At 37.8% G+C, this 14,629-nt stretch overlaps 1 protein-coding gene across 1 annotated transcript in view; it reads left to right on the top strand.

Annotated features, from left to right (window-relative positions):
* CSMD1 (CUB and Sushi multiple domains 1) overlaps positions 1–14,629 on the top strand; it is a 2,061,198-nt gene that overhangs the window by 1,078,581 nt on the left and 967,988 nt on the right. The window contains exon 8 of the mRNA XM_044291097.1: positions 6,696–6,783. Coding sequence (XP_044147032.1) covers positions 6,696–6,783 — 88 coding nt within the window. The remainder of the gene's footprint in view (positions 1–6,695; positions 6,784–14,629) is intronic.

The following is a 14,629-nucleotide window of genomic DNA, read 5'->3' as shown; positions in this document are numbered from 1 at the left end:
TTGAAAAATTCATAATTTTCAAAATTACAATTTCTCTGCTTTTAAAACAGAAAGTGATATATAGTGAAATATTTATTACTTAACATTCCCCATATGTCTACTTAGAAGGCTTAGTTTATAAGCAATGCTTAAAATTTTTAAGAAAATTGCCAAAACCCAAAACCCACATTTTAAGGACCAGTTCAGGTCTGAAGTCACTTTGTGGGGCTTACATAGAGAATACCCCCATAAATGACCCCATTGTAGAAACTACACCCATCAAGTTACTTAAAACTGATTTTACAAACTTTGTTAACCCTTTAGGCATTCCACAAGAATTAAAGGAAAACAGAGACCACATTTTTGGCAGATTTTCCATTTTAATCCAATTTTTTCATTAACACATTGAGGGTTAACAGCCAAACAAAATTTCATATTTATTACCCAGATTCAGCGGTTTACAGAAACACCCCACATGTGGTCATAAACTGCTGTATGGGCACACGGCAGGGCGCAGAAGAAAAGGAGCGTCACATGGTTTTTGGAAGGCAGATTTTGAACTGGTTTTTAGATGCCATGTCCCATTTGAAGCCCCCCTGATGCACCCTTACAGTAGAAACTCCCCAAAAGTGACCCCATTTTGGAACCTAGGGAATAAAGTGCCAGTTTTATTGGTACTAATTTTGGGTACATATGATTTTTTTATCATTAATTATAACCCTTTATGGGGCAAGGTGACCCAAAAATTGGTTGTTTTAGCACAGTTTTTATTCATTTATTTTTCAGCGTTCACCTGAGGGGTTAGATCATGTGACATTTTTATAGAGCAGATGGCTACGGACTTGGAGATACCTAATATGTATACTTTTTCTAATTTATTTTACACAATAATATCATTTTTGAAACAAAAAAAAAATGTTTTAATGTGTCCATGTTCTGAGAGCTATAGTTTTTTATTTTTTAAATGATTTACTTATGTAGGGGCTCATTTTTTGCGTGATGAGGTGACGGTTTTATTGGTGCCATTTTGTGGGACATATGCCTTTTTGATCACTTAGTGTTGCACTTTTTGTGATGCAAAGTGACAAAAATAGCTTTTTTTGACACAGTTCTTATTTTTTTATGGTGTTTATCGGACTGGGTGTATCATGTGATGTATTTATAGAGCTGACCTGTCATGGACGCGGCAATACCAAATATGTCTATTTTATTTTATTTTTTTCTATTTTACAGTTTTTATTTTTTTTCTTACTTGGGGAACTTTTTTGTTTTTTTTACATGTGAAACCTTTTTATTTTATTTTAACACTTTATTTTTTATTTTGCACATACAAGACCTCTGGGGACATTTAACTTCCTTTTTGTTTGTTTTTTGTTTCATTGATCTCTCCTGTAACTGGGGCTGACATAGTAGCCCCAGTTACAGGGGAAATACATCCCCCAGAGAGGCTGTACAGCGATATACTGTGCTGTACAGCCTCAGTGCAGGGCTGATTGAGGTCTGTGAAAGACCCGACAGCTCCTGCACTCACCAGGCTCCGGCGGTCACATGACCGCCGAGGTCGGAACAGGAAGCACATAGCGCTTCCTGCACTGTGTACACAGCGCTCAGTGAGTGCTGTGTATACAGAGATATGGAAGTCAGGGACACCAGGGAACTGTCCCTGCTTTCTCTAAGGGTTGCCCTGCTGTCACTGACAGCAAGCAACCCGTTCTGCAGCTGCACAATCAGCGTGCAGCTGCAATCTCTGAATGGACGTTCAGAAATGTCGATTCAGAGATAGAGAACCACCTTCCAGACGTTTATAGTCAACGTGCAGACGGGAGTTGAATGTAGTTGAATGCCACAATGGGGACCAGCACGCAATCAAGTTTCAGGGCATCAAGGTTACTAGGCCATACCCAAGAGGTGGTGATTTTGTTTAAAAATCATACGTCCCAGTGGCCTAAATGAGCACATATCCTTTAACTGTTTCATATAAGTAGATCCCACACTGTGATGTACCTAATGTATAAAGGGATGTTATGTTGTTTCCACCAGATATTTTAGTAGATATCCCTCCAATATATCTCTCCCTTTAATTGGACAAAAATAATTTTGCATATTTACTCCTTTGGGATATACAGTATGTGGGTGCATGCCATATTAATGTATACCTCTGGGGTTCATTTTATTTGCTAATATTGGATAGGTAATATGAAACAAAGTTATGTGAGGCTTTGCATAACATGTTGGGACGGATTGCATAGTGGTTGTGGTACTCATGTTACCATATGTGCCATTCTCCGTATAACTCCACAAACCCCCCCCCCCTTTTTTGACCATTTGTAATTAACATCATTCCAAATCTGGTGCTCACTTTGTCCCCATATAATGGTCCTCCTAAGCGATGTATATCTGCCGTTTGATTCCTTGATTTATAGGAGATAAGTTTAGGGAAAAAATGGCAGTACCACCAGGGCGCTAATATTTAACCACACTTTATTTTAGTATAAAACTAGGCATAAACAAAGTGATTGGGTCTTCGGCCCGTTTCAGGCTGACGGCCTAAGGTCAGGAGGTCAGCCTGAAGAAGCTGACAGAGAGTTGGTGAAATGCATAGCTAAACTAAGACCCGATCACTTTGTTTATGTCTAGTTTTATACTAAAATAAAGTGTGGTTAAATCTTAGCTCCCCGGTAGTGCTGCCATTTTTTTCCCTAAACTTATTTCTGATCATCGGGACCTATTCTGGATGCCACGGCAGAAGGGAGCTGCTTCGGTACCACACAAGCTATTCTACATAAGCTTCCCAGTAATGATGGGCCCCATTTACTTTAATGGCAGGCAAACCTGAAAAACCTTCAGGTCATATTTGCAGCCACCAAATAATTACAAGAAGTGCACAAATTGTCCCACAACTTGGACAGTGACATACCAGAGGGGGGTCAATGGCAAAAATTCCCCCCAAAAAATATGTATTTTAACCATTTTTATGCATCTTAAAGGGAAATTCTCAACAATGTGCCCTGCTGGAGCCTAGAATTTTTTTTTTTTTTTAGGCCACGGGAGTACGGTCCTTAAAAATTATACATTCACCTGGCATAAAAGAAATTGTGATTATGTGGCTCGAGGTACATTATGCAGTCAATGGATACAAATTTTAATGTAGTACACAGGAGTACAGGCCCCAAACATTAGGCATTCACCAGAAAGAAAAGAACAAGTAATTATGTGGCTGGAGGTATATTAGACAGTCATTGGATATCAATTTTACTGCAGGCCAGTGGACTATAGGCCTCAAACATTAGGCATTCACCGGACAAAAAATAACAAGTAATTATAATGTGGCTCTAGGTATATTCGACGGTCAATGGATATAAATTTTAATGCAGGCTAGTGGACTACAGGCCCCAAAAATTATTCATTCACTGTACAGAAAATAACAATTAATAATGTGGCTGGAGGTACATTTGGCGGTCACCGTATAACAATTTTACTGTTGGCCAGTTAGATTACAGGCCCCAAAAATTATGCATTCACCGTATATAAACGATCAAGTGATTATGTGGCTGGAGGTATATTAGATGGTCATTGGATATCAATTTTACTGCAGGCCAGTGGAGTACAGGCCCCAAACATTAGGCATTCACCGGACAGAAAAGAAAAAGTGATTATGTGGCTGGAGGTAATTTAGACGGTCATTGGATAACAATTTTACTTCAGGCCAGTATCTCAACAGAACTGCACACAAATGCTACACAATACAAATGCAGTATATAGAAATTATATTATAGGTATATCACACCCCTACAACAATCAGATTTTTGGGGGGCAGCTGGTATAGCACACCAGTTGCAACTAGTTGTTCCAATAGCGTTTGTCCTTCTGTGTAGCTGCAGTATCGCAGCAGAACCACACACAACTGCTGCACAATACAAATGCACTATAATATACTTTCTATGTTAGAAAGTATATTATAAGTATATTACACCCCATTAGTATGTCACGCCTAACAATAGCACACCTACATCAGTCCTTAAAAGGACTTTAGTGGCCCTATTAGCTAGTGTTTGGAGTCTCTATACTCTCTAACAGTCTGTCCCTGCACCACACAGCAACCTCACCCTACACTGACAAAAAACAGAATGTAAAATGGCAGCCAGATCGGGTTTATTTATAGGGTATTGGTGTGTCCATATGCTGAAATGTCTCAATTGGCTGTCCTGTCCCACCTGATGGATGTGTCATGGGCCAAAGTTCTGCACAATGCAAAGAATATGGCGAACGAGCAAAGTTCACCGCAAAATGACCGCCGGGTCAACTGCAAGGCCATCTTTACTTCCCAGCGTTGTGCCTGGCGTGCATAACCTGATCTGGTGAATTGCAATCAATAATAATTAGGGGCACTCGCCGAACAACAGTTTACACAGAGGGGGCTCAGTCCTTCTCTATTCTCTTTTAGATTTATAAGGGGCCAGGTTCCCTAGCAGGTCCCCCACTTACAGGGCCACCATCCATGTTCAGTAGAATTGCCTCGGAGCGTTTCATTAGGCTCTGATCTACCAGTCGCTTCACTGCCGCACTAGTGCCAGAGCGCTGCCTCCATAGATGCGGGGGGTAGCGTGATGCTGCTTTGATTTATCTTGAAAGAAAGTACTCCATGCTTCCACTGTAGGGCTCCTGATGATTGAAAAAAGAAACACGTTGAGCCAGTGCATAATGAGTGTAGAGCATATGCAGGAACCAACTGTAATAATTATCTAGCGGCAGGTATAGTTTGGTTAACCCTTGGCTGACGCCCAGTGTGCTCTAACTAAGCTTCAGCTGTATTATTACACAGCAAGAGTGGTGTCTTCTCGATGCATGTTTCACACTGCGGCTTAGCGATTACAGAGTCAGTTCAACTGGGTTACAATAGGATATTTTTAGCGCATGGGGGTGTGAACTATACCCCAGAGTGTGCTCTAATTTTTATCAGTGGTGGCAATGGCGCACCTTGTAACTTTATGTGCCTTTGCTAATTGATGTCCTGTGGGTTTACCTTGTTTTTGATTCAGTATTTGTGAATAAAGTCTTTTTTGTTTTTATTTTTAGCGTCTCCCTATATGAGAGTTAATTAGTAATTTAAGGTGACACAAACTTGCCTTGGCTATTAATAGCCCTCTGTGAGCCTTCGAAATTAGACTCAACATACAATGTCTCAGACATTAAAGACAACAAATCAAGGTCACTTCCCTGGTAAAATTGCTGTATTAGTTGCTAGTTAGCAGCTGTCCCTATTTAAGGACTTGTTTTATCAGCTTTTCTTTAAATATTATTTTTCTGTTATCTTGGATGACATTTTGGGTGTTTGGAACCGATTACTCAACTTACAATGGTTTTAACATACAATGGTCATCCTGGAACCAATTGATATTGTAACTAGAGGGATCATTATACATGGCTCAACTCTCCGTTTTAAAATTTAATTTTAATTTGAGTAATAGAGACCAGCCATAAGAAAACCCGCTTCCCCCAGGTGCTTTCCAAATACATAAAGCTTGTATTCTGACAATGGAAAAGGCAGCATGATTTTCATACTTTGTTGACATCTATACAATCCCTCAGTTCTCTTCATTGACAGAACCATAACTAATCATACAAAAGCCAATCATATACTTAAAATAGCTGTTGGCTGATTTATCTGACAGCTTATGATTTTGAATCCCTTATACACATGCAATGGCCAACAATCTGTGTAAAAAGTGGTGAACACAAGATAGTAATAGTAATAATATAACATTACCTACTAATCCCAGAAACATCAAAACTAAAAATAAGTGCCAATTCTTGGTCTCTACAGATCACTTTACTGCAGTTACCTGTCTTATCTATACACAAAGGTGGTATCATTACAGACAGGATTAGAATGGCAGATAATACAGGATCCACCATTCACAATAGGTGATTGTCAAATCCTATCTATTCTTTCCTTGCACAATGACCTCTGCAGAGGTCACAAACATGCCTAGAAAACACTCAATGAGGAACCTACCCCCCGACTATTATGTCTATCGACCACAGGGCTGCCTTAAAGAAATTCTTAATGCTTTGTAAATGCTGTTAAGAACAGCTCTGGCAAGTTGGCCGTCCCCATTATCATGTTCAAGAAACAGAATAAATAAATCTGCAATCAGAAAATAAAATCAGATTAGATAAAAATGATGTGTTACTATCTGGTTTTAACTGGCAGAAAACATTTTTGGTGGCATATTTCCTTTAAATCCATCTGAAATAGGTGTACTGTTAATATAAATTGTTTAATCACCTGCCATAACATACAAGTGAAAGGTCACAAAAAAGGCACATATCTGTTCATCCGACCTTTAGCTTAAATTTAATTAAGGACTCCAAACTCCTCATGAAACCAATTCAGTATAATATAGCAACATGCTAGGAAACACCTCCACAGACTGCAGTTCACCTTGCAACCACAGGGTGGCTACACATATAGGTTTGAGATTTTGTGACACAATATCACTGTATTGAAAGATATTAGAATGAGACAAGTGACATCTTTTTTTCTACAATAAACTGTAAATGCCTCCACTTAGATAGATAGATATTTAGAGTGGAAGGTTGAGATTGCATGAATTTTTAAGTATTTAGTATCTCAGCCTTATAATCATCGATTGTAATTTTCACTCAATTTGTAATATTCACAAAATAATGTATATCTTTTTCTTTTTTTTTAGTGAGCCAAGGTGGAATACCAACAGCTACAAACATGTGTCCAGATCCTGGCATACCTGACAATGGGAAAAGAACTGGCTTTGATTTTAGGTGAGGTCATATTTTGAAATATAAATATGATGCCATTATAATGGGCAGGTTAATATACAAAGTTTTTCAGAAAGATATGATTTATCATTTGTAATTATTTGAATTCATGAATTAAGATAGGGACTGCTAAATCTACACTACCCTCCACAAATGCACCCAAAGAAACTAGGGACATGTATAATGCTAGGAGTTGTATCTATTGTACATTGTATTCCCTTTAGTTTGTATTTATTATGAAGTTAGATAGATAAAGAAAATGTCTACTTTTTTGAGCTGTGACTCACTGACTAATTTCTCAGATATCATAGTCACCAATATCTTATTGAAATTTCCTTATTAATGAGTAGTGATGGACGAACATCTGCCGGGACGGTTCGCAAACACTATCAAATATTTTATAACCGCAAGTTTGCAGCGGATCCCATTTATTTTAATGGCAGGCAAACCTGAAAAACCTTTAGCTCATATTTGCAGCTAAAAAAGAAATAATTACTGAAAGTGCACAAATAGTCCCACAACATGGACAGTGATATACCAGATGTATTATTCAAATTTGCCATCTCTATTCCTTATTTTTTTCAATGCAAAATATTGGCAATATAATTTTTGCGTACGCGCATGTGCAAATGCACTATATGGTACCCAAATGCAATATTAAGAATGTATATTGGTATATAACACCCCGCTTCAATCAGTTTTTTTGTGGGATGACTGGTATATCACACCAGTAGAAATTATTTGTTCCAATAACGCTTGTCCCTCTATATACCTGCAGTATCGCAGCAGAACCGCACACAACTGCCGCACAATACAAATGCACTATAATATACTTTCTAACATAGAAAGTATATTATAACATTGTACAAGGAAGGCAATCCATTAGAATATACATAAAGATAAAACGTAACCTTTAATAATATTACTATGAGGGTCCATTCACACGTCCGTAACTGTTTTGCGGATGCGCAAAACACAGACACCGGCAATGTGCATTCTGCAATTTGCGGACTGCACATCGCCGGCACTATAATAAAAAATGCCTAATCTTGTCTGCAATTGCGGACAAGAATAGGACATGTTCTATTTCTTTGCGCAAACGGAAGCACTGATATCGGAAGTGCGGATCCGCAAATGCGGATGTGGACAGCACATACTGGCCCCATTAAAAATGAATGGGTCTGCACCGGTTCTGCTAAATTGAGGAACGGATGCATAGCTATTTTGTGGACGTGTGAATAAAAAAGATATCCCTCAAAATGAAAATAAATTAAATTATTAAAGTTAAGCAAAAAGCATAGATGTGGTAGGCAATAACAAGTGCTCAGCGGCCCTAAATCAGGTTCTCGGCGGCACCAAATCAGAAACCATATGTCCTACCACAATCTGGGGGGTTCCAGTGCACATCCATTAATCCCAGAGGGAAAGTAGAAAACATCTATCCCTGGGCTGATGATGTGGTATTGAAGGACATGTCCCTGATATTGCCCTACAGGGGGGGTGCTATTCTGGCCCTGATAGCCTAACCACAGACCACCCGCCCTGATAAGATCGACCCCGCCCGGAACCTTACCCTATATAAAAATAGCCCTAGTAAGCCCCTAGGCCCCTGACTTCCAGGTGATCACTATATAGATCCATGTGTTTTTGACTCATTATAAAAGTATATTATAAGTATATCGCACCCCTCTGTGTATCACACCTATCGATAGCACACCTATACCAGTCCTTAAAATGACTTTTGTGGCCCTATTAGCTAGTGTTTGATGTCCCTAACAGCCTGTTCATGCTCCACACAGCAACCTCTTCCTACACTGGCAAAGAACTGAATGTAAAATGGCGGCCAGATCAGGTTTGTTTATAAGGTAGGGGGTATGTCCATGTGCTGAAAAGTCTCAATTGGCTGTCCTGTACCACCTGATGGATGTGTCATGGGTAAAAATTCTTCACAATGTAAAAGAATATGCCGGGCGCGAATATCTCCATATGTTCACATGTTCGGCCAATCGTGAACACGCAAAGTTCGCCGCGAAACGACCGCCGGGGCGAACCGCAAGGCCATCTCTATTAATGAGGGTTTAGAAAGAGGCCAATTTCAATTTTGTAATAAACAGTAATTTTTCAAGTAGATTATTTGTTACTTTTTACTAACATTTCTGCCATATTCACATTCTTGCATAAAATCCCTTTGTGGACATCATGTTTTATTATTATATCTTTAACCTTGGACATATTTTCCTAGTTTTTCACTTCCAAGCCTTTTGCTTTAAATTGAATCTCCCCACTCTAGACCATTTCTAACTATTTGTATGGCACTGTAGCTTTGCTATAACCCTTTGTAAATATATCTTTATGTCCAAATCAATATTCTCTCTTTGTCAAAAATCATGTTTTAAAAAATACACTAATTAAGCTGAAAAGAGCCCATACCATGCTGGAGCCCAGCCACGTCCATCAGCAGGGAACTTCTCCTCCCCTACTCTTCTTCTCTCCATCTCTTAGCTACGATGACATCATCCTGCTGCCTTCAAATCTAGCGCAGGAGCAGTCTGTAATATTCTGCTGGAAGTGGCTTCAATAGTAGTGTTGAGCACAAATATTCGAAAAGCAAATTTTTATCTCGAATATCGCCACTTTCGAGAATTTGCAAATATTTAGAATGTTGTGCTATATATTTGTTATATCGAATATTTGTCATTTTTTCTATCTGAACACATGATTCCTCCCTGCTTCTTGCTTGTGGGCCAATGAGTCATTGGCCCACAAGCATCTTAAGCAGGGAGGTATCATGACTTCAGAAGGAAAAAAATGCAAAATATTCTAAAAAAAACTAATATATTATATAATATAGCACTATATTCAATATAATGTTATATGTTCGTATTTTAGAATAGTTGTCACTTTTTTTTCCATCTGAAGTGAACATTGAACACTGTTCACTTCAGATGGAAAAAAATTATGAATATTCAAAAAAACAAATATATAGCACTATATTGAATATAGTGTTATATATTTGTTTTTTAGAATATTTGTCATTTTTTTCTGTCTGAAGTCATGATTCCTCCCTGGTTAAGTTGCTTGTGAGCCAATGACTCATTAGCCCACAAGCAAGAAGCAGGGAGGAATCATGTGTTCAGATGGAAAAAATGACTAATATTTTAAAAACTAATATATAGCACTATATTCTATAGTGCTATATATTCGTTTTTGACAAAAGCCTGTATTGATTGCGTAATATTTGTATATTACGCGATCATTACCTTGTCGATTGTCGAGTAAAAAAAAAAAGTAGAATATAACGAATATTCAAATTTGCGAATATTCAACGGATTTTCTACAAAATATTCGCTAAATATCACAAATTCGAAAATGACCCCTACCGCTCATCACTATTCAATAACTGACGTGTGCATGCATCTAATTTTATTAAGAGGATACAACTGTAACTTCTTGGACTTAAGAGTAGATGAGTCAAAGTGGCAATAGGATATGCAAGTTCTTTATTTGCTATATCATAGCTGTATAGTCATATAATTTTCAACAGTTTCTGGAGGCGCCAACAGAGTAATTTAATTTAACTCTGTTAACATGTGAAGAGAAACAGAGGATTAGGAGCTCTGAAACTGAAAACTGGCATTTTTTTTGTATTCATAAACACACAAAAATTACAGATCTCACACAATTACAATAGTTCATATACTTTATTAGTTAATAGGAAGAACAGTTAAAAAGAGAGTTTGCAAAAATGCAACATCATTGGAGGAAGAGGGACACATATAGGACTGGCAATATTAGCTGTATGCATGTACTGTATTTAAGGAAGAGATCGGACTATGCAGATAAAATTTTAATCATAAACTGCAAAGTGCAAAGAAGATCACAAGACTAATACAATAATCTGCAAGTGGTTATAAAAAATCTAATATAGTTGAAAAGAGCCATTACCCATACTGTGATCCATAATTCAAGATGTCGTCTACTAATGTTGAGCGAGCATGCTCGGCCGAACTGCTGTTCGGCTTGAGCATCACTATGCTCAGCACTTTGGAGTGCTTAGCCGAATACTGCAGGTGCTTGAGTACAATTTAATCCAATGAAAGTCAATGGGAGAAACAAGCATCCAACCAGGCACCCCCTGCTCTGAAGAAGAGAGGGTGTCTGGTTCACAAAAAAAGGTTAGAAATTGGTGGAAGCCCCATAAATACGGTTTGTAATTAAGAGGATGGCTTGATGTGTCTTGGACTCCTATTATCTACAACATACAATAGGCAACCACACAAAGGCTATATGCCAAAAGCCAGATATATGCAAGCCATCAATCTATCCATGAGACAGATAACAGGCTGAGTAAGCATACCTTGCAATAGCAGTCTTGTGCACTATGAGACACTCCAAACCAGCTCTCATCTCGCCACAAAGTTATTTTGGATCTGTTGGATGGCTTGGGTGGACCTGCGCACATAGATCAATATCATTAGGGAGACAAAAAGTTTTTTATTTCTCCTAAAATAATATTCAATCTTTCTATACAGTTTTGTCATGTAAAACCTCATTTGCATAAACATGGTCATATGGGAAAGATATGCAAATGAGCAGAATCTACCTTGTTTTTCAGCTGAAAAACCATTTGCATGGAAAATTCACAATCTACAATAATCATGAACAGCACCATCTATTGGTTTTATAGTCCTATGACAAGACTAATAGTCTTGTCATAAGACTAAGAAACCAATAGATGGCACTGTTTATGAGTCACGAACAGCACCATCTATTGGTTTCATAGTCTTATGACAAGACTATTAGTGTAGCCTTTTGCATGGAAAATATGCAATAAAAATTTGCGATTAGAATATTCACGATCTGCACTACTCATGAACAGCGCCATCTATTGGATTCATAGTCTTATGACAACACTATTACTCTTGTCATAAGACTATGAAACCAATAAATTGAGCTGTTCATCTTGTTGGGGCGATAGTAAGTGGGGCACACTGCTCAACAAAGTCCACACACCGTGTAGCACTCAGCCTATAATAGACTGCTCTAACACTGATTCACACATCTTCTAGCACTTTATCTGTGGTAATATAAGCTTGCTAGGGTGTATCTGAGTACTATTGCCCTGCTTGTAATCACTCATGAACAGCGCCATCTATTGGTTTCATATTCTAAAGACAAGACTATGAATTCAATAGATGGCGCTGTTCATGAGTAGTGTAGATCGCAAATATTCTATTCGCAAATTTTTATCGCAAATTTTCCGTGCAAAAGGCTACACTAATAGTCTTGTCATAAGACTATGAAATCAATAGATGGTGCTGTTCATGAGTAGTGTAGATCGCACATTTTCCATGCAACTGGTTTTTCAGCTGAAAACAAGGCAGATTCTGCTCATTTGCCTGTCTTTCCCATATGCCCATGTTTATGCAAATTAGTTTATACATGACAAAACTGTATAGTAAGGGTATTGAATATTATGTTAGGACAATCAGAAAACTTTTTGTCACCCTAATGATATTGATCTAGGTGCGCAGGTCCACCCAAGCCATACAACAGAGCTGAAGTAACTTTGAGGCTTACTAGCTCTTAGTCAGATGAGAGCTGGTTTGATTGTCTCATAGTACACAATGCTGTTATCTGTCTCATGGATAGATTGATGGCTTGCACATACCTGACTTTTGGCATATATCCTTTGTGTGGCTGTCTATTGTATGTCGTAGATAATAGGAGTCCAAGAAGCATCCAGCTATCCTCTTAATGCTGTTTCTAAACCATTTTGATGGGGCTTCCCTCAATTTATAACCTTTTTTGTGAACTAGACACCCTCTTCTCTTCCGAGCAGGGGTTGCCTGGGGTTCTCCCATTGACTTCCATTGTGCTCGGTAGAGCACATGAGCATACTGATTTGTTTGGCCCGAGCACACAAGCACCTACCTATTTTTGTATTCAGTTGTTGTGACAAATGTGACAGAAGGAACCTTATGTGGTCCTCAACAAGTGATGGTAAACTGCCAGTTTGGTATTAATTCAAAATGCTAATGGGATTCCAGTTGACTAAAAAGCTGATTAAAGGTTGGCATTTCTTTTGTGCCAATTTTGCAAACCACAACACATATTTTAACAAATGTGAAAATTAAGTAAGTAAATAAATAAATAAACTTTTGATTTGCTATGGCCAGCTTTCAGTTTTTGGTTCAAATTCTCTTTAAGCAGTGGGCACCCAATTTCCACTTCTATCGTAGACCTTTAGGCATTGAAGGATCAATAACTTGCTATGAATATAATGATATAACATTGTAAGCCTACAAGATAACAGCGAACAGTATGAATATGTCAGTTTCTATTATGTATTCCACTCCATCAGGCCTTGAGCTACATTTGTCTGTTTTGCTATACAAGATAAATGAGTAAATCATCTAAATCTAATTATATATAGAAATGACTATGTCATGTAAAGAATGCAATCATGAAAGAAATGGTACTTCTTTTTCAAGATGTACAAGTATCTGGAAAAAGAACATATACGTTTGCTGATACCATGTTATATACCCTCCATGCACTCAAACAATATTTGCTATAGCACAGTATATTCTTGAAGTATTGAAAGAAGGTCTTATTAATTTTATAGAATGTTTAGTTGAATATCAGATTTTTGAAACTTAATATTACTGTTGCTGAAAATGTCATAATTAAAAAAGTGATTAGAATAGAACAATAAGGCACAATTTACAATTTATTTATATATTAATGGAATTTTGAATATTATAAAATGTTATGTTAAAGGGAACCTATCAGGAGTTTTATTATAAAATACTGTGGCTCCATTTCTCCCCCATGACCCTCCTCCAAGCTCCAGGCTTGTTTCTAAACTATGTTTTTTTGAAACACCACTGCATTTCAGAATAAAATATAATGATTGTTACCAGGGAGCCTGACGGAATTTCATGCCTCCTGTGGTTTGTGCACCATGAAGATCCAAACAAGTTACTTTCCAGTTGCAGTGAGCTATCAGCAGTCAAGAATATGAAAATATTATTTTTATCATCCAAGCCTTTGGAACTTTTACCTACTGTAGCTGAAAAGACAGAGAAAGTTGGTTATCTGAGCATGCACTAGATTAGGATATAACAGCTCATGCTTGGTGCACCACATTACATCAGAGTCTACTTTCAATTGTAAGATGACATTTCATTATATTTGATTAATTTAACAGTTGACAATGTTCTTTTAAAAATACTACAGGGATATTATACAATCCCAATAAAATAAAAAAAAGTTGGGACACTGTGTAAAATGTAAATAATTGTAAGTAAAAACAGAATACAATGATTTGAAAATCTCATAGACCAGTGGTGGCGAACCTATGGCACGAGTGCCAGAGAGGGGCACTCTAAGCTCTGTCTGTGGGCACCCGCACCCTGGAAAAAGTCTATGGTGTACCAGTAGGCCTTAGACTTTTCTTGCCATTCATCAGTGCAGGGTGTGCTATGAACAGCACAGGCAGTGCACTGAATGTAGGCAGGCTATTATAGCTAAATGATGACGTCGATGGAATATATACTATATTGGTATTCAGGTTAAATTGCCACGTTGGCACTTTACGATAAATACGTGGATTTTAGATTGCAGTTTGGGCACTCAGCCTCCAAAAGGTTCACCATCACTGTCATAGACCCATATTTTATTCACAATAGATCACAGTAACATTTTAGATGTTGAAAGTGAGACATTTCACCATGTCCTGAAAACAAAAAAAATGAACTCCTTTAGAACTTGATAGCAGCAATACATCTCAAAATAGTATTGCCTCTTCCGGTAACAACAGTCTGTAAATGTCTGGTAAGTGAGG

The sequence above is a fragment of the Bufo gargarizans genome, chromosome 4 (genome assembly GCF_014858855.1).
Source record: "Bufo gargarizans isolate SCDJY-AF-19 chromosome 4, ASM1485885v1, whole genome shotgun sequence".
NCBI classification, from domain to species: Eukaryota; Metazoa; Chordata; class Amphibia; order Anura; family Bufonidae; genus Bufo; species Bufo gargarizans.
Note: the sequence above shows the minus strand (reverse complement) of the source record. Positions and strands in the feature narration are given on the sequence as shown.